This window comes from Myxocyprinus asiaticus, chromosome 3, assembly GCF_019703515.2.
Source record: "Myxocyprinus asiaticus isolate MX2 ecotype Aquarium Trade chromosome 3, UBuf_Myxa_2, whole genome shotgun sequence".
Taxonomy (NCBI): Eukaryota; Metazoa; Chordata; class Actinopteri; order Cypriniformes; family Catostomidae; genus Myxocyprinus; species Myxocyprinus asiaticus.
This window is the reverse complement of record NC_059346.1, coordinates 45332201-45356107: the sequence shown is the minus strand read 5'-3', so window position 1 is coordinate 45356107 and position 23907 is coordinate 45332201. Positions and strand designations below refer to the sequence as shown.

Here is a 23907-nt window from a genome sequence, read left to right as displayed (position 1 = left end):
TAATGCCCTTATGTAATAGTAGCCTGTGCCTCTTCAAGACTTTGCTGTTCTCAATTGGGAAAAAAAAATATTCATAAATGAAGCAAATAATTTAATTGTTTTTTATTCCAAAATTGCAAATCTTTTTCTATAAGAGGTAGGGTTTGGGTTAACCTGTAATAATTATAATTTGCTTTATATTAAAACAATAGAATTCAATGAGTGACCTCATTTAAATGGCTAAGTAAATGTTTATGTCTAGGTGTATACAGACAATCTAAAGTTTCTTGCATCTTTACAGAGATGCAGCTGGGAAAGAGGTTTATCGTCTGGCGCTCCAAACCAGAGAACAGCACATCCGCAGAGACAAAGCCACTAGCAATATCTGCACAGCCCAGGTTGAGCTTCACAATAAAAATAAATAATAAAAAAAAAAGACTGATTGTGGAGTTTAATGTTATCTGTGCTAAATTTTATAGTCTTCAATTTCAGGCTCTTCTTGCAAACATGGCTGCCATGTTTGCGTTGTACCATGGACCTCAAGGTTTGAGGCACATTGCAGAGAGAACCCACAATGCAACCTTGATTTTAGCTGAAGGCATGTAGTTCAGCTGAGTCTTATGTTTACTTTTGTGCCTATAGAGCTATTTTTCTTTTTCTTTTTTTTTTGGCTATCCTGATTTTCTTCCATTATGTTCTAAAAGGGCTGAAAAGAGCTGGACACAAACTCCAGCATGAGAACTTCTTTGATACACTCAAGATTAACTGTGGTGTGGCTGTCAAGGACATCTTAGAAAAAGCCATGCAGCGGGAGATCAACCTGCGGGTCTACAGTGATGGAGTGGTGAGTCCTGTAGAAATGTTTGAACTTAAAGGGATAGTTAAAGATGCCAATTCTGTTATTATTTGCTGTCTTTCTGTGGAACACAAAAAGAGATGTTAAGCAGAATCTTGGCCTCAGCCACCATTCACTTTCATTGCGTGTTTTTTTTTTTTCATACAATGAATCTGAATGGTGACTGAGGCTAACATTCTGCCTAACATCTCCTTTTGTGTTCCACCAAAGAAAGCAAGTCATATGGGTTTGAATCAACATGAGGTTGAGTGAATAGAGTACAACAGAAGCTGGTTTCCATCCATATATTTTTATGCGCATTTTGGGATATCACAGAAAAACTGCTTGAAGGAAACATCAAGATGTGAATAAAATCTCCAAAATGCACATCAAAAACGTATACGCTTGCGTGAGATGGATACATTTTTAATTCAATAATAAGAAATGCGCATAAACTGTGATGGAAACACATTTACCGACTAAACTCCTATTGAATTTATTAGGAATATAAGATGCGCATGAAAAAATTCATGAGACTGAATATTTAATTTATAACTGGACTAACATCACACCAATCCTCGCATCTGAAATGTTGCTCTGGTCATTCTTAAATACAGGTGTCCTGAAGATCCAAAGCCTGTATAGAGTTTGCAGACAAAAAAATAAGTCTAATACAAGCTTGAACTGTGCCTGCAGAGCAGGTTTATTGACACTTTTGAAAAAAATAATATTGAGCCACATGGTAAAGTCATAAGGACAGAGAAACGCACACACACTGCACTACCAAAACTGACGTGCTGTTACTCCCAGACATGAGACAAAGTTCTTTATAGTGTTTTGTCTGCGTGTTATAAAACGTATTTTATAAAAATAAAAAAAAAAGTACAATTTTCCTGGATGTGACTGTTTTGTTCTTTTGAATACATGGGATGGAAACGCGGCGTTATTCATACTTTGTTCTTGCGATATTCTGATATTTCGCAACTTGGATGGAAACATAGCTAGTCTGGTTCCAGAAGTAAAAATCCCATTCATTTTCTCCATAAACAAATTGATTTTAAATGACAACTTATAAACCTTAAAGGGTCATGAAACACTAAACTTAATTTTCTTAGATGTTACCAGATATGTTTGTGTTACACATGATAGAAGACAAAGTATCCAGTATTTTTAAATGAAAGTAGTTAATTTAGGGATTTTTATTTTTTGTGCTATTTTCGTCTTCCAGGTTTAAAATCAACATAGTCGTCACACGATGTGACGTGTCCCTGTACTATAGTGCATCATCGCATCATCAGTGTCTCATAAATATTAATGAGACTGCGTGGCCTTACCCTATGAGAATGGGCTGTCTCATGATTATTCATTAAACCAGGTGACCAGCTCTTCAAACTCTCAAGAGCCTCTGTGTCAGTTGACAGAGTTGATTGTTCCGACGCAACAATAACTGTTATTCTGTGTACTGTATTGTGAGCTTACAAAACAATATACTTTGTGCATTCTGTTATGAGCAATTGTGAGAATCTTTGATGCTGTTAACTGCATTAGTGAAATAATGCTGAGTGACTAGATCAGACAGTTGTTCCTCCTCCCCTCACTCTGATGGCTGTATCCTTTGAAAATGTCTAACTCAACTGTGCTGAAACAGGTGGTGTTGTGATACTTAAAGGGAAAAAACGGACGGCGTCCAACATATTTAGTTAGACTTTAACTTTGCCAGCTATACAAATCTTACAATTTGTCATACTTTTATCCTGATATTCAGATTAACTATTTTGATTCACATATGAACACCGTAAAACAAAACATATTCACAGAATCAATCTTAACCCCCAATATAACCCCTTCTCCCCTGACCCCAACAACATCACAGTGGTCTCAAATGATATAGACGCACACACGCACAAAATAAATAAATAAATTTAAAAAATATAGTAGTAATCACATATCCATAAATTACAAATACCCACCCCATTTCTCCACGAACATGTTGTACCTCCCCATTCTTCTAAATGCCCCTTCCTCAAAGGCCGCCACCCTTCCCATCTCCGAGCACCACACCTGAAAAGAGGGTGCTCCAGCCAACCTCCAGCCCCTTAAAATGATCTGCCTGGCGACCATGACACTGGTTAAGACCCAACTCTTTGTGTCTAGTTTCAGTGCTGATGATCGCACAAGATACAGACTCTGAACCTTTAACCAAAACTTCTGTATCTCAACACACCCCCAAAAGACATGGGTTATATCTCCGTCCTCTGATTGGCATCGCCAGCAGGTGGGTGTGTCTTAAGACCAAGCCTATACAATTTATAGGGGGTCCAATAGAACCGATGTAAAATCTTGAATTGTATAAGGCGCACCCTTGCATCTCTAGATGTTTTTTAGAATCCTAGCCCATTCTTCCTCCTCCAATTCCAAGCTTAAATCTTTCTCCCATAATCTCTTGAGAGTGGTTGAGGCTCTGTCCCCCAGACTCTGAATTAGCAAGGAGTAATACACTGATGCCTCATGACCTTTTCCAAAAGCAGTAATCACCTCTCCTAGAGTATCTGCTGCTTTAGGGGGGTGTATGCTATTCCCAAATATAGTACGGAGCAAGTGGCACAGCTGTAGATGCCTAAAAAACTGAGATCTGGGGATCCCAAAATGTTGAACCAAATTTTCAAAGAATCTCAACACACTACTCTCATATGTCACCGAGTGTATTAACCCCCCTCGCAATCCACTCTGACCAACAGAAAAGGGATTTATGCATTGTTTGGGGTTTAGCCATAAGCTCGAGGCAACATTTAGATAAATATCTGAATTAAATACTCTGGACGCTTTTGTCCATACCGAGTGCAAATGTGAAATAACGGGGTGAGATTAAACTTCTCTGGTTAGATTGATAGGCTTTGCAATGGCAAAATAGGAGCAAGAACTTCCTGTTCAATACAGAACCTGGGTTTGTTCTTTTAGGTGGAAACGACCAATGAACCAAATGTCTGAGACTGAATGCATAATAATAAAACAAAATCATGGGTAGGCCTAGCCCACTTTTGTCAATCGGCCTATGCAGCTTACTAAAATGTAATCTGGGGTGCTTACCATTCTAAATGAAGGACGTCGCTATGCTCTCAAATTGCTTGAAATAAGAGAGGGGGACATCTACCGGGAGAGACTGTAGCAGGTAGTTAAATTTTGGAATGCAGTTCATTTTAATAACATTAACCTTCCCAACCATTGATAAATGTAATCGATAAAAAATCACTCAAACCTTTTTATTAAAGGGTCAAAATTAACTAACTAAATCAGACAGATTTGTTGGGAATAAAATACCCAAATACTTAATGCCCTGTTTGGGCCACTGGAAGGCGCCTGGCTGAAAAGCCGTTATTGGGCAGTATGCTGTCAGAGCCAAAGCTTCAGATATAGACCAGTTGACTTTGTAACCTGAGAACTTGGAAAAGGAATTAATCATTCTGTGGAGGCAAGACATAGATCTAGTAGTGTCAGAGATGAATAATAAAATATCATCTGCATAAAGCAGAAGCTTATGCGGCACACCTCCCACAACCACCCCTGGAAAATCATCCTCCTTTGTTATCGTGGCTACTAATGGTTCCAGGGCAAGACCGAACAATAATGGGGAAAGAGGGCAACCCTGCCGGTTGCCCTTATCCAGAGTAAAATAATCTGAAATTAATCCATTTGTTTGTACCGCTGCTACAGAGTGTCTATAAAGTAACTTGATCCAACCAATAAACCTATTCCCAAAACCCATACATTTCCAAAATCTTAAAGATAATCCCATTCTACCATATCAAATGCCTTTTCGGCGTCAAGTGAGATGGCAGCGATCGGAGTCTGATCATTCGCCACTGACCACATGATATTGATGAAACGCCAAATGTTATCGGAAGAGCTATGACCCCGAATAAACCCCAGTTGAGCTATATGACACCTCTTATACATAACTTAAATTCCTTATTTAAAGCAAAAATAAATTTGACAATTTTTACGTCTAGCTGGATCAGGGAAATTGGATGGAAACTTTTACACTCACTTGGATCTTTGTCCTGTTTAAGAATCCGACTGATCCGGGCTTGTGTCAATTCTAACAAAAGTGGAGCCAGTTCTGTAGCATAAGATCTAAAAAATTCAGTGGCAAAACCATCTGGCCCTGGAGCCTTGCCTATAGGTAAGACCTTAATTACCTCATCAAGTTCCTCCAAGGTTATCTCAGAATCAAGAGGATTTTTATGCTCTGTCGTCAATTTAGGGAGTTCTAATGGTTCCTCAAATTTTCTAATATCTTTATCAGTAGACGAAGACGTGGAACTATAAAGATCAAGATAGAACTCTTTAAAAGGTATTATTTATATCAATGGCTGAGGTAAAAATTTCACCACCAGAAGATTTCACTGAGGGAATGGTAGGAAAAAGACTCTCTCTGCTTTATATATCTTGCCAAAATCTTCCCTGCTTTGTCCCCTGTCTCAAAGTATGACTGTCTTGCCCTGAATAACCAAAACTCCACTTTCCATGACAAAATAGTATTATATCTGTATTTCAATTGGGTCAGTTCTCTGAGGCCATCAGACGACATTTAGTGCTTCAGCTCTGCCTCGGCACTTTTAATATTCCCTTCCAACTCCACGAGTTCTCGTGCTTTAGATTTTTTGGTAAATGAGGCATACTGTATGATCCAACCCCTAAGAACCGCCTTTAGTGCCTCCCAAGCCACGCCCACAGATACTGAGGACCAGTTGGTCTCCATATAAACATTGACTTCAGTCTTTAACATTTGTTGGAAATCAGGATTTTGCAAAAGGGATACATTAAAGCGCCAACTATATAATTTATTTTTATCCGTATGTGGCAACACCTCTAAACTCAGCAGGGCGTGATCTGAGACTAAGATGTTTCCAATTGAGCAATCCACAACAGATGAAATGAGGGACTTGGAGATATATAAAAAAAAATCTATTTTAGAATAAATCTTATGGACTGATGAAAAAAAGAAAATGTGTAGTCCCTACCAGATGGGTTCAAAAGTCTCCAAATATCTGTAAGACCAAGATTTTTACACATCCTGTGAAGCGTCAATGTTTCTCTAGGGGGCTTACACACTTTTGCTTCACTTTGATCAAGGACTGAGTCCATCAAAAGATTAAAGTCTCCTCCCAATATTATATCATGAGGGGTGCCAGCAGCTTGCAACATCTCTTCAAGATCTATAAAAAAGCCCTGATCATCAGCGTTAGGTACGTAAATATTAGCCAAAATCAACCTTTGCCCCTGAATTTCTGATAAAACAATAAAGATTCTCCCTAAATTAGCTTTTAATCTGTTTGAGAGATTTGAATTGTAGATGTTTATCAATATAATGACTCCCCTGCTCTTACTTGAGCCAGCACTAAAGAAAACATGCCCACCCCATATCTTCCCAAATTGTTCAGCTTCCTGCGGTGAAAGATGTGTTTCTTGAAGAAACACTATCACATTTCTTACGCTTAAGAAAATAAATAACCTTCCTTCTTTTTTTGGGGTGCCCCAACCCATTCACATTCCACGTGGAGAAAGATAACACACTCATTAACATTTTACATTTTGATATAATAGAAAAAACTAATTGTGTGTCAAAAACAAGATTATACAGACCACATTCCAACATTAATGTAACAATCAAACCCCCCCCCCCCCCCCAAACAAACAGGAAAAAAAAAACGTGCGCATTAACCGCGTGCACGACAGCACCAACTGGCGTCAATCCCTCTAAACTCAAAAGGTCCATGTACGCCTACGAGAGCCCCCGCGACAACTTTGCCATCGGATTGCTCAAGTCCGGTGTTTCTGCACAAATATTGTGAGGTAAAATAACATAACAGAAAATACTTTGTAAAACAAACCCAGCCAATAGGCAGAATAAACACAAAGAACATGCAGATTCATTCACAGAACTGTCTCGATGGTGTGTTCCTCCACAAAACAAATTCCAGCCGATATAAAGCTGTTCAGTTTCCTCGGACAGACAAACAAGTGTTCAGTGAGCTGGCTGTTTATGAGTGCAGCAGATGACATAATCATTCTAATGTCCTGCAGAAATACTCCACAAAACAAACTCCAGCCAACAGGAGGCATAAGCCCAAAGAACAAACAGATTCATCCACAACTGTCCCGAAGCAGTGTTATTCCACAAAATAAACTCCAGCCGCTAGGCGGAGCCAGCACAAAAAGAAACAAAACAGTCATCCCGGTTCCTCGGATGGTCCAGAGTGTATTGAGTGAGTCAAATTCACTCGGAGGCTGCATAAAAAAAAATACACTGTGACTTAGTCAACTTTATAAGACATCCTTTGTGTAGGCATGTAGATATTTTGCTGCCATCCTTAGAATCCATTCTCAATCTGGCCGGGAACTTCAGTGTAAATGTGATCTTCAGTCCATGCAAAGGTTTCTTGGAGTGTTATTCCACAAAACAAACTCTAGACGCTAGGCGGAACCAACACATACGGAAACAAAAATGGCGCCCAGCTTCCTCAGACAGCCAGAGTAAGTACAGCGAGTTAATCCACTCTGGAGCCACATGAGAATCACCAAATGGCTTACTCACCTATTGTTTCTATGAAGGACAGTGCTTTCTTGGGACATGTAAATACTTTGCGGCCATCTGTAGTACCTATTCTCAGTTTGGCCGGAAACATCAGTGCAAAAGCGATCTTCCATTGATGCAAGTGTTTCTTACATTCCTTGAATCGATCGCGTTTCTCTCTTGTCGAGTTTTCAAATTCCGGGAACAAGAAAATATTGTGATTCTTCCAAGAAAGCTTTCCTTTGTTCCTCGCCTTACGCAACACAAGATCTTTATCGGATGCTCTCAGAAATTTGGCCAGAATTGATCGGGATCTGTCCCCCTCAGCAGATCTGTGAGCCGGGACTCTGTGTGCTTGCTCGATTTCCAGCTTATGGCCTGTTATGTCAAGCAGACTCGGGAAGAGCTCGTCTAGAAATTTCACCATATCTCTGCCTTCATGGTCAGGAATTCCAACAATCCATACGTTATTTTGTTTGCTCCAATTTCCAAATCTTCCAGTTTTTCCAAAATGACTTCCACGTCCATTTTGGTCGCGATCGGATTAGTGGATAATTCCCTTTCCGATGACTCCACATAATCTATCTGTTTCTCAACATCTGCCACTCTTGTAACCAACTCAGAGAATTTTGTTTCCATCGCTGTAATCAGTTGACGTATTACAGCGAGATCTTCCAAGTTGGCAACAACCTTCGTCAGCATCACGGACATGTTGGACAGTTGACGCTGGATTTCTCCCGCTGCACCGTTCAAATTGAGTCCCTGGTCCGCAGGCCCATCTGAGGTTTCAGCTCGAGCACGTAAGTGTCTTTTAATGTCTCCAGAGCCCGAGGATTTTGACTTCTTTGCCATGTTTACCTCAAAAAACAAATATGTAGCTGGGTGTATCGAATCTCACCGGATTATAACATGAAAATAATTAAACTAGCAAAGTGTGCAGAGCTTGCCGTTTACACGTCTGCTCCTCGCATGTCGTCACGTAACCCCCCACTTTATCCTGATATTTAGTAAGAGCCAGCATGGGCAACTGAGATGACAGATTGCTCCCCTCTCTCTCCCCTGCCCCACCCCACCCACTAGGGGAGGGAGGAGCCCTTGTTCTCACAGCTGTCCACGCCCAGTTGAGTTGCATTATTCAAAACAGATGTGAGGTGGACTTGAGCTGAAAGAGGGCTGTTTCATGACCCTTTAAGAGAGACCTACCATGAGCTCTGAAGTTGTTTATCGATGGTATGTGCTCTGTTAAAGCCATCCATCTGACTTTGTTTAAAAAAACATGTTTAATAGTGGAATTCATGGTGAATAACTACATTACCCATGGTACAGCAGAGAAAGATCCACCAATCGGAGAACCGCGCCGAACAAAGCCCGCAAAACGAGCCTAGGAGTGACCACACACTCCCATGACGCACTTTGAATGGCGTAACAGAGTCGGTCTCCCTTCACCCTAAAGCTACTTTTATATTTGTGTGTGTGTGTGTGTGTGTATATGATTTTTTTATATATACACTATATTGCCAAAAGTATTCGCTCATCTGCCTTTAGACGCATATGAACTTAAGTGACATCCCATTCTTAATCCATAGGGTTTAATATGACGTCGGCCCACCCTTTGCAGCTATAACAGCTTCAACTCTTCTGGGAAGGCTTTCCACAAGGTTTAGGAGTGTGTTTATGGGAATTTTTGACCATTCTTCCAGAAGCGCATTTGTGAGGTCAGATACTGATGTTGGACGAGAAGGCCTGGCTCGCAGTCTTCGCTCTAATTCATCCCAAAGGTGCTCTATCGGGTTGAGGTCAGGATTCTGTGCAGGCCAGTCAAGTTCTTCCACACCAAACTCACTCATCCATGTCTTTATGGACCTTGCTTTGTGCACTGGTGCACAGTCATATTGGAACAGGAAGGGGCCATCCCCAAACTGTTCCCACAAAGTTGGGAGCATGGAATTGTCCAAAATCTCTTGGTATGCTGAAGCATTCAGAGTTCCTTTCACTGGAACTAAGGGGCCAAGCCCAGCTCCTGAAAAACAACCCCACACCATAATCCCCCTTCCACCAAACTTCACAGTTGGCACAATGCAGTCAGACAAGTAACGTTCTCCTGGCAACCGCCAAACCCAGACTCATCCATCAGATTGCCAGATGGAGAAGCGTGATTCGTCACTCCAGAGAACGCATCTCCACTGCTCTAGAGTCCAGTGGCGGCGTGCTTTACACCACTGCATCCGACGCTTTGCATTGCACTTGGTGATGTATGGCTTGGATGCAGCTGCTCAGCCATGGAAACCCATTCCATGAAGCTCTCTACGCACTGTTCTTGAGCTAATCTGAAGGCCACATGAACTTTGGAGGTCTGTAGCGATTGACTCTGCAGAAAGTTGGCGACCTCTGCGCACTATGCGCCTCAGCATCCGCTGACCCCGCTCTGTCATTTTACGTGGCCTACCACTTCGTGGCTGAGTTGCTGTCATTCCCAATCGCTTCCACTTTGTTATAATACCACTGACAGTTGACTGTGGAATATTTAGTAGCGAGGAAATTTCACGACTGGACTTGTTGCACAGGTGGCATCCTATCACAGTACCACGCTGGAATTCACTGAGCTCCTGAGAGCGGCCCATTCTTTCACAAATGTTTGTAGAAGCAGTCTGTGCCTAGGTGCTTCATTTTATACACCTGTGGCCATGGAAGTGATTGGAACACCTGAATTCAATTATTTGGATGGGTGAGCGAATACTTTTGGCACTATAGTGTGTGTGTGTGTGTGTGTATATATATAGGGATATTTTACAATAAACCTAAAATGTTTTGTTTCTATATGTATAATCAACAAACTAAAATTAATAGTTTTATATATTTCTATGGTTTTTTTTATTTGATTGTAGAGGTCGACCGACATAACGTTTTTGCCGATTTAATCTGCACCTATAACAGATTTCTGGAACTATCTTTATCGGCAAAAATCCACATAGTATCCACATAGTTTTTCCCCGTTGTGTCCGGTGTTAGAGCAGCTGGGAAGTGTCCACTGTCGTTATACAGTATGAGAGCGGTACTTCACTAATGCCTTGTGGTGTTTGTTTTCACGCGTGAGACTACACTCTGCATGGAGCGGAACACTTCAGATTTGGATTTAAAACATCAACAACGAAATTGTATACAGTACACTACACATTGTCATATCATTATAAAGTAATTAATTTGTTGACTAGATGCTGCATTAGTAGAGAACAGCATTATGTTTGCTGACAAGGCTGAGAGGATGCTAACATTAAAGCTAACCTCCAAGCGGTTAGAACTATGTGACAAAAATACACGCAAGTCCTACCCAAATGTTTAAATGTCACGATTGTTACCATCTATTTGCATTATTTATATCTAGCTGGTCATGTTTATGCATGAGTTAGACAGCTAATATTTAAAGCTAGTGGCATGAGAAAGCATATTAATATCTTCATGCAGCCAAGAGAAACGTATAAACAAATCAGAAATGCATCTGATTTCAACTGGATTTTTTTATCCTCATTGTAATACTATAATGTGCCGAGCAGGGTAGGGCTGAGCGGTATCTGGGCAGAGAGAGGCCGGGAAATTAAGTGGTGAATGAGTTCCACCTGTGTGCCACACCGGGCTCACATTCCAGTGAGGGGCGGTGGGAGTATTTAAGGAGAGGAGACAGCGGCAGACGAGAGAGAGAGAGAGAGAGAGAGAGAGAGAGAGAGAGAGACGCTGGAAGCTATGTGTGTGTTAAATGTTCGGCTGAAATGCCTATTGTGTTTCAGTGTATTTATGTAGATGCTGAAAAGCATAATGTGGCACACAGCAGGAGGAACTTATTTGCCACTTATCTTCCCGGTCTCGCTCTGCCCAGACGCTGCTCGGCCCTGCCCTGCTCGCCACTGATGACTTCAGATCGATCACATTCTTGTGCTAAAAAATGCTAGACACAGCACAACAAATACAGTTTAACAAAGCAGGTCTCAATATGCTTTTAAAGTTCTTTTTAACATGACGCATCATCTAAAAAACAGCGCTCCTGCACGAGATGCTGAATAAATAAAAACGAAGGAAAACGAAGACGTTCGTCTAGCTTGCGTTTACATAGAAAAACTATTGGATGGTTGCAAAAGCATTTGGTGTGAACAGCCCCTTACAGTTGGTGGAGGTCTTTGGCCATTGCGTCTTGCTCTCTTTAAGCGTTTCTCACATTAAGCAATGAGTTGTTTAAATGCTTTGTCAGAAAAGATGTTCAAAATGTGTCTCGAGATCCTCTCGTTCGGTTCCAGTCTGTTGTGTTCCATCTGTTTGAAAAGCCCCTGGCCTGGGTTCATAGTCTGAGCCGCTTCACCACAGAGTTCAGCCAAATGCCACAGCTATCTGTGAATATTGCTACTCTACATACAACTGTACTAAATAAAAAACAATGTGGTATTTCGCTGTTATTATGAAGCTTGAGTCTGGAGAAGTAGGAATTGGTGTAAGTGTAACACCATGTGAACTGTCTACTGAAGCGTTTCCCCCCCCCCCATTTTACTTAACATTTGAGAATATGGACCGAATAAAACATTTATTTTATGCACATTAGTTGAAAATGAATTTTTTTTTATTTTTTTTTTTTATTTATTTATTCATTTTTTTAACAGCCAGGATAGGAATGTTCTATGCAATAATGTAACAGTGCTGAATGGTTTATTTATTGCGCCCTCTTGTGGACTAAGGAAACAACGTCAATTTAAAAATCAGCTGACATTAAAATTAGAATATTAGTTCATATATATTAATATTTATATATTTATTTCATTTAAAAAAGTACAATACATTTTCATGGTTCAGTCACTACTGTTAATTTTTGTAATAAAGTTCAGCACTATTTTACTTGAGTTATTTTTTCATTCAGTATAAATTAAAAACTATCGGTTGATTAATCGGTTATCGCCAGGTACTGCCCAATGTAGTTATCGGTAAAATCCACTATTGGTCGACCTCTAATTTGATTGCGTCATTCACAGTGCTTCATGGGATTGTAGCTCGTGCCCTTGTATAAAACGGTAAATAAACGGTCTTGTACCTTTTTGTCCAATTTTCAAATACTTTTTTGCCTCAAATCAAAGTTCGTAGTTGTATGATTCACCTTGAAGCTGGTTGGTTTGGATTTTATGAAAGCCTATGGGAAAAAATGTCTATGACCGCATTTTCATTTCTGGTGAACTATCCCTTTAAGAATAAGACCATTTCAGTGCATGATAATGATGTTTGTTTTTTTGTTTTTTTTGTTTTTTAGCTTGGAGTGTCTCTGGATGAAACTGTTACTGAGAGAGACTTGGATGATCTGCTTTGGATCTTTGGATGTGAATCCTCAGCTGTAAGTTCTTGCCAAGGCACTAAATCAAGACTATTTCAGGAAAAGCTATTGGTAAATTCCCTGTCTCTGTGTGCCAACAATTGATGGTCTTTTGGTCATTTATCAGGAGCTTATTGCTGAGAAAATGAGTGCGAGAACTAAAGGACTGTTGGCAAGTCCTCTCAAGAGAACCAGCAATTTCCTCACCCATCCCGTGTTTAACAGGTTTGTTTTGCTCCACTAGTTCCAATGTTTATTACAGTTTTACTGCATGATATGCAATGACAAAACTGTTTAAATGGCATGTTTCTGATCCTTTTATAACATTTATGCATGAAGCTCAGGGGTCGGGAACCTTTTTCCTATCAGGGGCCATTTGAGTATCTATAAAATTATTCGTGGGCCAAACAGTTGCTTGCAGTTTCTTATTATGGGTTTAAAAACAGTGGTGTGAAAAAGTGTTTGCCCCCTTCCTGATTTCTTATTTTTTTGCATGTTTGTCACACTTAATGTTTCAGATCATCAAACAAGTTTAAATATTAATCAAAGATAACACAAGTAAACACAAAATGCAGTTTTTAAATGAAGGTTGTTATTATTAAGGGAAAACAAAATCCAATCTTATCTTTGACTAATATTTAAATTTGTTTGATCTGAAACATTTAAGTGTGACAAACATGCAAAAAAATAAGAAATCAGGAAGGGGGCAAACACTTTCACACCACTGTAAATGCACCTGTACCTTAAACATTTACAGGGGACCTTTGCATTGTACAGTATTTTGCATTATTATTTAAAATATTTTTATTTTAATTGTGTATAATAAATTTTTTTTTGTTGTTTTTTTAACAGTTAACTGAATCAAGGCCATTTTTATACTTATTAATTTAATTCTCGAATGGCCTCGCAGGCCAGTTAAAATTGCCTTCCCTGAGGCTGGACATTCCCTATCTCTGGTATAGCCTCTATGACCTCATAATAATTTATAGGCTGCATGAGGTTCATTTGTCACACTGCAGCAGTATCTTCAATGAGCTAGTGAAGGTAAAAAGTTAATAAATGCTGCCCAGTTGGAGGACCTAGGACACTATCCCTTGTACAGTACTGTGCAAAAGTTTTAGGCAGTTGTGAAATACTGTATAGTGAATTTTTTTCAAAAATAATGCCATGAATGATTTTTATTTATCAATTAACTTCATACAAAGTGCAGTAAACATAACAAAACTAAATAAATACTTGGTGTGCCTAGTACCCTGTGCCTTTTAAGACCGCACCAATTCTCCTGGGTACACTTGCGCTCTGGTTTTCAAGGTTCTTAACAGAAAGGATGTTCCAAGCATCTTGGAGAACTTAAAAGTTCTTCTCTTTATTTAGGCTGTCTCAGTTCCTTCTGTCTCTTAATGTAATCCAATGACTCGATGATGTTGAGATCCACCTAGCCTAATAAAGATGTGTCAGATGCGTAGACATGTCATGTCATCTTTATTGTCATTGTCTTAAAGAATAATTGCTTGAATATTGCTTTCAATTGCAGTTATCATTCAGAGACCAATATTGTACGCTACATGAAGCGCCTGGAAAACAAGGACATTTCCCTTGTACACAGTATGATTCCATTAGTAAGTAAAGAATCTGAGAGATTGCATTAGACTTTATCCTTTGTGACAGTGTTAGATGGCAACTTTTTCATAATTTTATTGAAAGCCTCATTGTAATACCCAGCTTTTGAATGCAGGGCTCTTGCACAATGAAGCTGAACAGTTCAGCAGAGCTTATGGTGAGTCAGTGTAATATCTGTCATAATACCCATTTCATCTGTTGCGTTGGAATAAAAACGAATCTGAGCTTTTCACTATTTCATAACTTCACTACAGCCGATCACCTGGAGAGAATTTGCAAACATCCACCCCTTCGTACCACTGGAGCAGGCTGAAGGTTATCAGCAGCTGTTCAGACAGCTTGAGAGAGACCTATGTGAGATTACAGGATATGATAAGATCTCCTTTCAACCAAATAGGTGAGTCTTCTGCTATTAAGAAACGTAATGGTGTGAAATGAATTCACACGGACTAAAATATTATATCCTGTTCTGATTTTTCCACTACTGTCAGTATTTGAATACAGCCATGAAAGGTTTACTAGGTGTGCATTCCTTGACTGTAAACACAATCCTTATGAATTTATAGCTTGAATATCAAGGACATGGTACGTTATGGTAATTTTAAGTAACGTTGCTGTTGTTGACTAAGCAAATATCAACATGACACTGCGGTTTTCAGTCAGATTCTGTTTGCTAAGGCTTATAAGTTTGGGGGTGTGTACCCATCAATACATACTGCTTGGCTGACATTTTAACAACACAATTAGCATATGGTACTCTTGCACTAAAGCCCTTTTGAAGCAATCTTTGAACTCTGGTTTGCTGAGACAGAACTGTTACATGATGGAATGATTGATTTCTGTGTCCTGTAGTGGTGCACAGGGGGAATACGCGGGCTTGGCTGCAATCAAAGCCTATCTGAACTCCAAAGGAGAATCTCACCGAACGGTGAGTGTCATCCTGCAGACCAAAGCAAAAGTTCTCTCTCATTTACCTTTTTAAAGAATAATTTACCCCAGGGGCCTGGGTAGCTCAGCCAGTAAAGACGCTGACTACCACACCTGGAGTCACAAGTTCGAATCCAGGGCGTGCTGAGTGACTCCAGTCAGGCTTCCTAAGCAACCAATTTGCCCAGTTGCTAGGGGTGCGTAGAGTCACGTTGGGTTAATCTCCTCATGGTCGCTGTAATGTGGTTCTCGCTTTCAGTGGGGTGCATAGTGAGTTGTGCATGGATGCCGTGGAGAATGGTGTGAAGCCTCCACACGCGCTATGTCTCCACAGTAACGTGCTTAACAAGCCACGTGATAAGATGTGAGGGTTGACCCTCAGACCTGGAGGCAACTCCAAATCAAATCACTTTTATTGTCATACAACCATATACACAAGTGCAATAGTGGGTGAAAGTCTTGGGTGCAGTTCCGAGCAACATAAGTCATGACAGTGATGAGACATATATACCAATTTACAATAAACATCAGATTTACACAACACAATTTACATATCTAAATATACACATAATAACACAACGCAATAATATACAATGTATAGTAAACAATACACACAATATAGAATACACATACAATAAAAATAGTATATAAAGTGTATATATAAAATATACAGTAGGTTGTATTGTACTGTATTGACATTCAGGCTGTCAGTTGATAGTCAGTTGCCAGTGTGTTGTTAAGAGAGAATATAATTTATGACAGTCCAGTGTGAGAAGATTAATAAAGTGCAGTGCTGATGTATTTTGATCATGAGAGATCAAGAGTTCAAAAGTCTGATTGCTTGGGGGAAGAAGCTGTCATGGAGTCGGCTGGTGCGGGTCCTGATGCTGCGATACCGCCTGCCTGATGGTAGCAGTGAGAACAGCCCATGGCTCGGGTGGCTGGAGTCTCTGATGATCCTCCAAACTTTTTTCACACATCGCCTGGTATATATGTCCTGGAGGGAGGGAAGCTCACCTCTGATGTGTCTGGCAGTTCGCACCACCCTTTGCAGGGCTTTGCGGTTGTGGGCTGTGCTATTGCCGTACCAGGCGGAGATGCAGCCAGTCAGGATGCTCTCTACAGTGCTGGTGTAGAACCGTGTGAGGATGTGGCGGTTCATTCCAAACTTCCTCAGCCGTCACAGGAAGAAGAGGCGCTGGTGAGCCTTCTACACAACGGCCTCGGTGTGGACGGACCTTGTGAGTTCCTCCTGTGATGTGGACACCGAGGAACTTGAAGCTGCTGACTCTCTCCACTGGTGCTCCATTGATGGTGAGCATCTCCTACTGGGATTCGTCCTCCACCACCCGGATTGAGGCGAGTCACTACGCCACCACGAGGACTTGGAGCGCATTGGGAATCGGGCATTCCAAATTTGGGCAAAAAAAAAAAAAAAGAATGGTTTACTCCAAAATAAAAATTCCTCACCTCCATGTCATCCTAATAACCAAAGCCCCTTTGAGGACAGAGCAGACTTTTTCTGAAATAGTTTTGCATTTCTTTGCAATAAATTTACCATGGTTTACTATAGTGACCAAATATTAACCTTGATATTAGCAGTAAAACCATAGTAATAATATAGGAAAACTATTTTAATAAAAAACATAAAACCACAGTAACCACAAGATTAACCATGGTTAATCTTTAGTAAAACCATGGATACAGTGTAGAGTATATTACTATATGGATACAGTATACTTTATTAAAAACCATGGCTTCTGCCAAAAACTATGGTTACTACAGTCTACAATTTTACTATAGTAAAAGCATGGTTACTAACCAAAAAAAACAGTTACTACAATCACTGTTACTTCAGTATTGCTATTGTGAAACCATGTTTCTGCCAAAAAAAAACAAAAAAAAAACATGGAACTGTCATGGTTAAATATAGTAAAGGCATGGTTTTACTACAGTAACTATAATTAACCTATGGTATTTGTAGTAAAACCAAAATAAACAAGATTTTTATTTACATTTTTAATGTTCCTGTATTATTATGGTTTTACAATGAATATGTTAAAAATATGGTTACTGTAGTAAAACCATGGTAAATTTATTGCAAGGGAATGCAATACTATTTCAGAAAAGAAATTCCCACTCTGTCTTCTAAGGTACTCTGTATCCCAAAGTCGTATGCTTTAGGATACATTTTTCATATAAGGTCAGCTCCTTTTTTCTAAACTCAGCAAAAAAAAGAAACGTCCTCTCACTTTCAACTGCTTTTATTTTCAGCGTGTAAATATTTGTATGAACATAAAAAGATTCAACATCGAAGACATAAACTGAACAAGTTTCACAGACGTGTGACTATCAATGCTGGAGGGTCATGTCAGGATGAGCCTGCAGGAAGGGTACCACATGAGAGAGGAGGATGTCTTCCCTGTAACACAAAGCGTAGAGTTTGCCTGCAATGACAACAAGCTCAGTCCGATGATGCTGTGACGCACCGTCCAGAGTACAGGCCTCGGTGTAACGCTCATTCCTTCGACGATAAACGTGAGTCTGACCATCACCCCTGGTGAGACAAAACCGTGACTCGTCAGTGAAGAGCACTTTTTGACAGTCCTGTCTGGTCCAGTGAAGGTGGGTTTGTGCCATAGGGACGTTGTTGCCAGTGATGTCTGGTAAGGACCTGCCTTACAACAGGCCTACAAGCCCTCAGTCTAGCCTCTCTCAGCCTATTGCAGACAGTCTGAGCACTGATGGAGGGATTGTGCATTCCTGGTGTAACTCGGGCATTTGTTATTGCCATCCTGTACCTCTCCCTCAGGTGTGATATTCGGATGTACCGATCCTGTGCAGCTGTTGTTACACATGGTCTGCCACTGCGAAATTCAGAAGATTTTCGCCTCTGTGAAAAAAGAATGGTCAAAATGGTGAAAAGCCACTTTTTCTGTATGATTGAAACTAAAGTTAGACTTAACTGGCAGTGAATTGGGAAGATTGAGCTAAAAAGTGCTGAAAAGTGGCTAATTGTTTGAGGGGGCCAGTAGAAAGATCAGTGACAAGACTGCCTTGTCAAGTCATTGCAGTGTTTTGTAATCTGGCCTTTGTTTTATCAACTCCCTTATAAGTAGATCTTCAATAGCAGATGCAGCTCTTAAAACAGCAAAGGTTCAAACTGCCATGGTTGAATAAATATCCACAGAAAACTACCAGCCCGTTACAGGATTCAACTTCAATGGGAGAGTCCATATTTGGTGATTAAGACTATGAAAGCTTGTAGTCCTTGGATGAGTTTATTCATGGTGCCCCACTGAAAATTACACAAGTGTTTGGGCCACTGTGTCCCTATGTCAGAATCTCTGACATAGTGTCTGTTATGACCTGACTCATTTTAACTAAATGGTGTATTGAGAATTAGAAGACACTCAGTTAAACTTAAATGCATTCATAACTGTTTAAAGGAATAGTTTTTCTGCAGAACACAAAGATGTTTAGAAGAATATCTCAGATCTGTAGGTCTATACAACACAAGTGAATGGTGGCTAAAACTTTGAAGCTCCAAAAAGCACACAAAGGCAGCATAAAAGGAATCCATCAGACTCCAGTGGTTTAATCCATGTCTTCTGAAGCGATCCAATCAGTTTTGGGTGAGAACAGACTAAAATGTAACTTAATTTTCACTGTTAATCTTGACATCTGCTGTCTCCTTGGCGATCATGATTGATTTCAAGCTCTATTACACTTCCTAGCGCCATCCAGAGCTCTGCACATGCGTCAAGCACTAGGAAGTGTAATCAAGCTTGAAATCATGATCGTGCCTAGAGATTGCAATTGCAAGATGTACAGTGAAAAAGGGTTATATTTTGGTCTGTTCTCACCCAAACCGATTGGATCGCTTTAAAATACATGGATTTAACCACTAAAGTTGTATGGATCCCTTTTATGCTGCCTTTGTGCTTTTTAGAGCTTCAAAAATCTGGTCACAATTCACTTGCATTGTTTGGTCCTCCAGAGCTGAACTATTCTTCTTAAAATCTTTTGTGTTCAGCAGAAGAAAGTCATGCACATCTTGAATGGCAAAAGGGAATACAGAAGACAACAATAAATTAAGTTCTGTGTAGGACAATGCATCCAGTAGCATGTTAAAACCACAAAGAACTTTTTAGTATTTTATTTCTAGTCTCCCATATTGTAACTGTTCTGCATCTGTTCAGGTTTGCCTGATTCCCAAATCAGCTCATGGAACGAACCCTGCCAGTGCTCAGATGGCAGGCATGAAAGTACAGGTTGTGGAGGTTGACAAAGATGGCAACATCGATGTGGTTCATCTTAAGGCCATGGTATGTACAATTCTTATGTCTAATTCTGTAATATGCAGTTTGAACTTAAAATTGCAGTAATGGATAACTGGATTTATTATTATTTTATTTTTTTCCACCATAACTACCAAATGGTTACATTTTAATTTGGGACCAAAAAAAAAAGTCCTAAATTCTCTGAACAGGAAAACTATTATCTTCTGTAGGCCAATTTACACTGATACACTCTGATGACATAATCGTGTGGATGATTAAGATTCTCTGTACTACGTTTATGTAATTCTTTGTCTAGTGACAAGTTTGTGAAGTCTAACTAGTCACATGATTTACTTGTTCTCACAGGTGGACAAACATAAGGCAAACTTGGCTGCCATAATGATCACATACCCCTCCACTAATGGTGTGTTTGAGGAGAACGTCAGTGACGTGTGTGAGCTCATTCATCAGAACGGTGGACAAGTCTACCTAGATGGCGCCAACATGAATGCACAGGTAATGAAAGAAAGAACCCATAATGTATGCTGCAAAATTTTTTTGAATATTTATCTTTTGCCGTTTTCATACAGCGGTATCATGGCTGAGCGATTTACAGTGAGCTTGCATGTTGTAATGGGTCATTATTATGCCTGACTTTTCATTCAGGTGGGTTTATGCCGACCTGGAGACTATGGCTCAGATGTTTCTCACTTGAATCTCCACAAAACCTTCTGCATCCCTCATGGTGGTGGTGGCCCTGGGATGGGACCTATAGGAGTGTAAGTGTGTTTAATTTCAGAGGTTAAGGTGAATGATTATTAGTGCTACTGGCAAAGATAAGCATCACCATTACTAGTGTGTTAAAATTCAACACCAACTTGCGATTTTCACCAAGCGGACAATAAAACCCATAGACTTTTATTGAGGGAGAGATTTGAGTCATAACTAGGGACGAGAACATTAAAGAAACTTGGGGATGGGCTCTTTTGATTTTTGGCCTTCTAGCAACCACCCAGAACACCCTAGCAGCTGCAGTGTTCTTCAATAACAACACCACCACTCAAAACACCCTGGCATCTTGAGATAAAATCTAGTTTTGGAAGAAAGTAGCTTATTGGATGGCGATATGCCACCTACCGGGAAATTTAATTTGTTCAGTGCAACATTGTAATCAGATGACCTGCTCCTATAGGAAACAGCATCTGGCTCCCTTCCTACCCAATCATCCAGTCGTGAACATACAGTCCAGCAATGCTGTGTGTTCTCTGGGCACCATCAGTGCTGCTCCCTGGGGCTCAAGTGCCATCCTGCCTATCTCATGGGCTTATATTAAGGTCAGCACGTTTGCTGCATGTCTTAACTGAATAATGGATTTCTCAATCATGCACTGTGTGTATGTGTATATACACAGTATGTATATAATAAAAATTGTTTTGCATTTAACAGATGATGGGTTCAAAGGGTCTTGCGCATGCTACAGAGGTGGCCATCCTTAATGCCAATTACATGGCTAAAAGGCTGGAAAACAACTACAAAATTCTTTTCAGGGGTACTAAAGGTAAGTTGTAGCAGTGTTGTATACAAATATGCCAGATGTTGTCTTGTATGATTTGATCTTGACAAATACTTAAAGCTTGTGTGTAATTGTTAAAATACTTTCTCCTATCCCAGCTTATAAAGGGTTCGTTCACCCAAAAATGAAAGTTCTCTCATCATTTACTCGCACTCATGCCATCCCAGATGTGTATGACTTTCTTTCTTCTGCAGAACACAAATGAAGATTTTTAGAAGAATATCGCTGCTCTGTAGGTCCATACAATGTAAGTGAATGGTGACCAAAACTTTAAAGCTAAAAAAGCACAAATGCAGCATAGAAGTAATCCATAAGACTATAGTAATTAAATCAATGTCTTCTGAAGCGATATGATAGGTGAGGGTGAGAAACGGATCAATATTTAAGTATTTTTACTATTAAAAACTCCTCCCTGCCCTGTAGGTGGCGATATGCACAACAAAATGTGAATCCGCAAAATCAAAAGGAGAACTCATAGGAGAGAAGAGCGCTTCGGACTTAAAAATATCAGTTTCTCACCCACATCTATCATAACACTTCTGAAGACATGGATTTAACCACTGATGCCAAGTATGAATTACTTTTATGCTGCCTTTGTGTGCTTTTGAGCTTCAAAGTTCTGGACCCCGTTGACTTGCATTGAATGACCTACAGAGCTGAGATATTCTTCTAAATATATTTGTTTGTGTTCAGCAGAAGAAAGAAAGTCATACACATCTGGGATGGCATGAGGGTAAATGAGAGAATTTAAATTTTTGGGTGAACTATCCATTTTAATATGCTGCGATACTAATGGCTTATAGTTAGGTAAACTTTTCTTTATCCAAAATTGATCTATTTGTTTAAGCACCTGGCCAGCTTGACACAGCAGCATTGGATCAACAAATGGTTTGAGTTTGGGGTGGACTATCTGTATTTATTTTTTTTCCTCAACCAATGGCAGACATGGGGTGTATTTTGGCAAATCAGTTTGAAAACATTTTACTTTTGTAATTCCATTTGGTGAAACTAGTGTCATAGAAATGATGCTTACTAATTAATTGGGGAAAAAAAAGTAAAAGTACCTAATGAATATAATTTTTATTTTGTAATTTCAGGCTTTGTTGCTCATGAATTTATTGTGGATGTGCGTCCTTTTAAAAAGTCAGCAAACATTGAGGCTGTTGACGTGGCAAAAAGACTGCAAGATTACGGTATGTGAAGGACGGTCATACAGGTGTAGATGGTTTTACAGGTGTATGGCACTTAACTGATGCTCCAAAACCTTTTATAACAGGTTTTCATGCACCTACCATGTCCTGGCCTGTGGCTGGAACTCTAATGATTGAGCCCACAGAGTCAGAGGACAAGGCTGAGCTGGACCGATTCTGTGACTCACTGCTGGCTATTCGACAGGAAATTGCAGAGATTGAGGAGGGCAGGATGGATTCAAGGGTTAATCCTCTTAAGGTGACTGTCCTTTAAGGAATGTCCTGGGTTCAATACAAGTTAAACTGCATCAGTGGAGCTTCAGTCATTTGTATCATGATCTTATAATGGTAGTCTAAGGGGCAAGGCATTGCGCTGGAATAAACGTTAAAATGCACACTGTTTAGAAAAGTGTAGCCACACGAATCACTTGTCTGTGCAAAAGTTATGTCTAGTCTTTCAATTCCCGTAATGACCAGTAACTTTATGCCATATGCAGCAGGATACCATAAACATGGGACTGACATTACTGTCTGTGATTTACTTGTTGTTACATTAAGCAAAAATGCATTGTTTCCATAATGCGTAAACGGAAGTTTCACCTAGAATTTACTATATTTATGCTTTTGGCAGACAGTTAAGAAATTTATAAAGATGACCAACAAGTGTGCATCAGCAATATATTTATGTTAGCAGTTTATGCTTTCTCTGGGAATCAAACCTATGACCTTGGTGTTGATGGTGCTATACTCTTAAAGAGACAGTTCACTCAAAAATAATTCTTCCATCATTTACTCGCCCTCATGCCATGTGTATGATTTCATTTCTTCTGCAGAACACCAAGATTTTAAGAAGAATATTTCAACTCTGTAGGTCCATACAATGCAAATGAATTATGACCAAAACTTTGAAGCTCTAAAAATCTCAAATGCAGCATAAAAGTAATCCATACGACTCCAGAAGCGATATTATAGGTGTAGGTGAGAAACAGACCAATAATAAATTTTTGACTATAAATTCTTCTCTCTGCCCAGTAGGTGGCAACATGCACAAATAATGTGAATTGGCAAAAACAAAAGAATGTGAAAATGGAGATTTATAATAAAAAAGGACGACTTAACTGTTCAATGGATGTTTTTGCACAGGTTAACTAATATAGGTAGTTTAATAAAATGATGAACTCAGCATTTCTACTTTAAACCCTTCAGAATGCCTTGCCCCATAGACTTCTGTTGTCAGTGCAATACAGTAAACATGATTTTTACTAGCCAAAAGAACTAGTCCAAATTGTTTTGTTAATCGACAACATGCCTCCGAGGCTGTTGATGGAGCAAAACTTGTATTGAACCTGGAATGTTACTTTAATGGCCCTTTTGTATGAAGCATTATTGGGAACCTTACAAATACCTACAGCTTTGATATTATAAAAGTAAAATAGGAACAAAGCAAATTAATCTGCTGCTAACCAAGTTTTGTCTTGCATCTTTGTCATTCAAAGATGGCTCCTCATTCTCTGGCCTGTATTACCTCCACCACATGGGACAGGCCTTACTCTAGGGAGTACGCTGCTTTTCCCATGGTGCGTAC

At 39.7% G+C, this 23907-nt stretch overlaps 1 protein-coding gene across 1 annotated transcript in view; it reads left to right on the top strand.

The window, feature by feature from the left end:
• The window catches only part of LOC127424104 (glycine dehydrogenase (decarboxylating), mitochondrial-like), a 34954-nt gene that overhangs the window by 10414 nt on the left and 633 nt on the right, over positions 1 to 23907 (top strand). Inside the window, exons 8-24 of the mRNA XM_051668949.1 lie at positions 281 to 377; positions 472 to 577; positions 684 to 823; positions 12670 to 12750; positions 12857 to 12954; positions 14264 to 14348; positions 14465 to 14506; positions 14604 to 14746; positions 15202 to 15277; positions 19479 to 19604; positions 19926 to 20075; positions 20226 to 20338; positions 20752 to 20893; positions 21006 to 21117; positions 22230 to 22325; positions 22409 to 22581; positions 23819 to 23899. Coding sequence (XP_051524909.1) covers positions 281 to 377; positions 472 to 577; positions 684 to 823; positions 12670 to 12750; positions 12857 to 12954; positions 14264 to 14348; positions 14465 to 14506; positions 14604 to 14746; positions 15202 to 15277; positions 19479 to 19604; positions 19926 to 20075; positions 20226 to 20338; positions 20752 to 20893; positions 21006 to 21117; positions 22230 to 22325; positions 22409 to 22581; positions 23819 to 23899 — 1861 coding nt within the window. The remainder of the gene's footprint in view (positions 1 to 280; positions 378 to 471; positions 578 to 683; positions 824 to 12669; positions 12751 to 12856; positions 12955 to 14263; positions 14349 to 14464; positions 14507 to 14603; positions 14747 to 15201; positions 15278 to 19478; positions 19605 to 19925; positions 20076 to 20225; positions 20339 to 20751; positions 20894 to 21005; positions 21118 to 22229; positions 22326 to 22408; positions 22582 to 23818; positions 23900 to 23907) is intronic.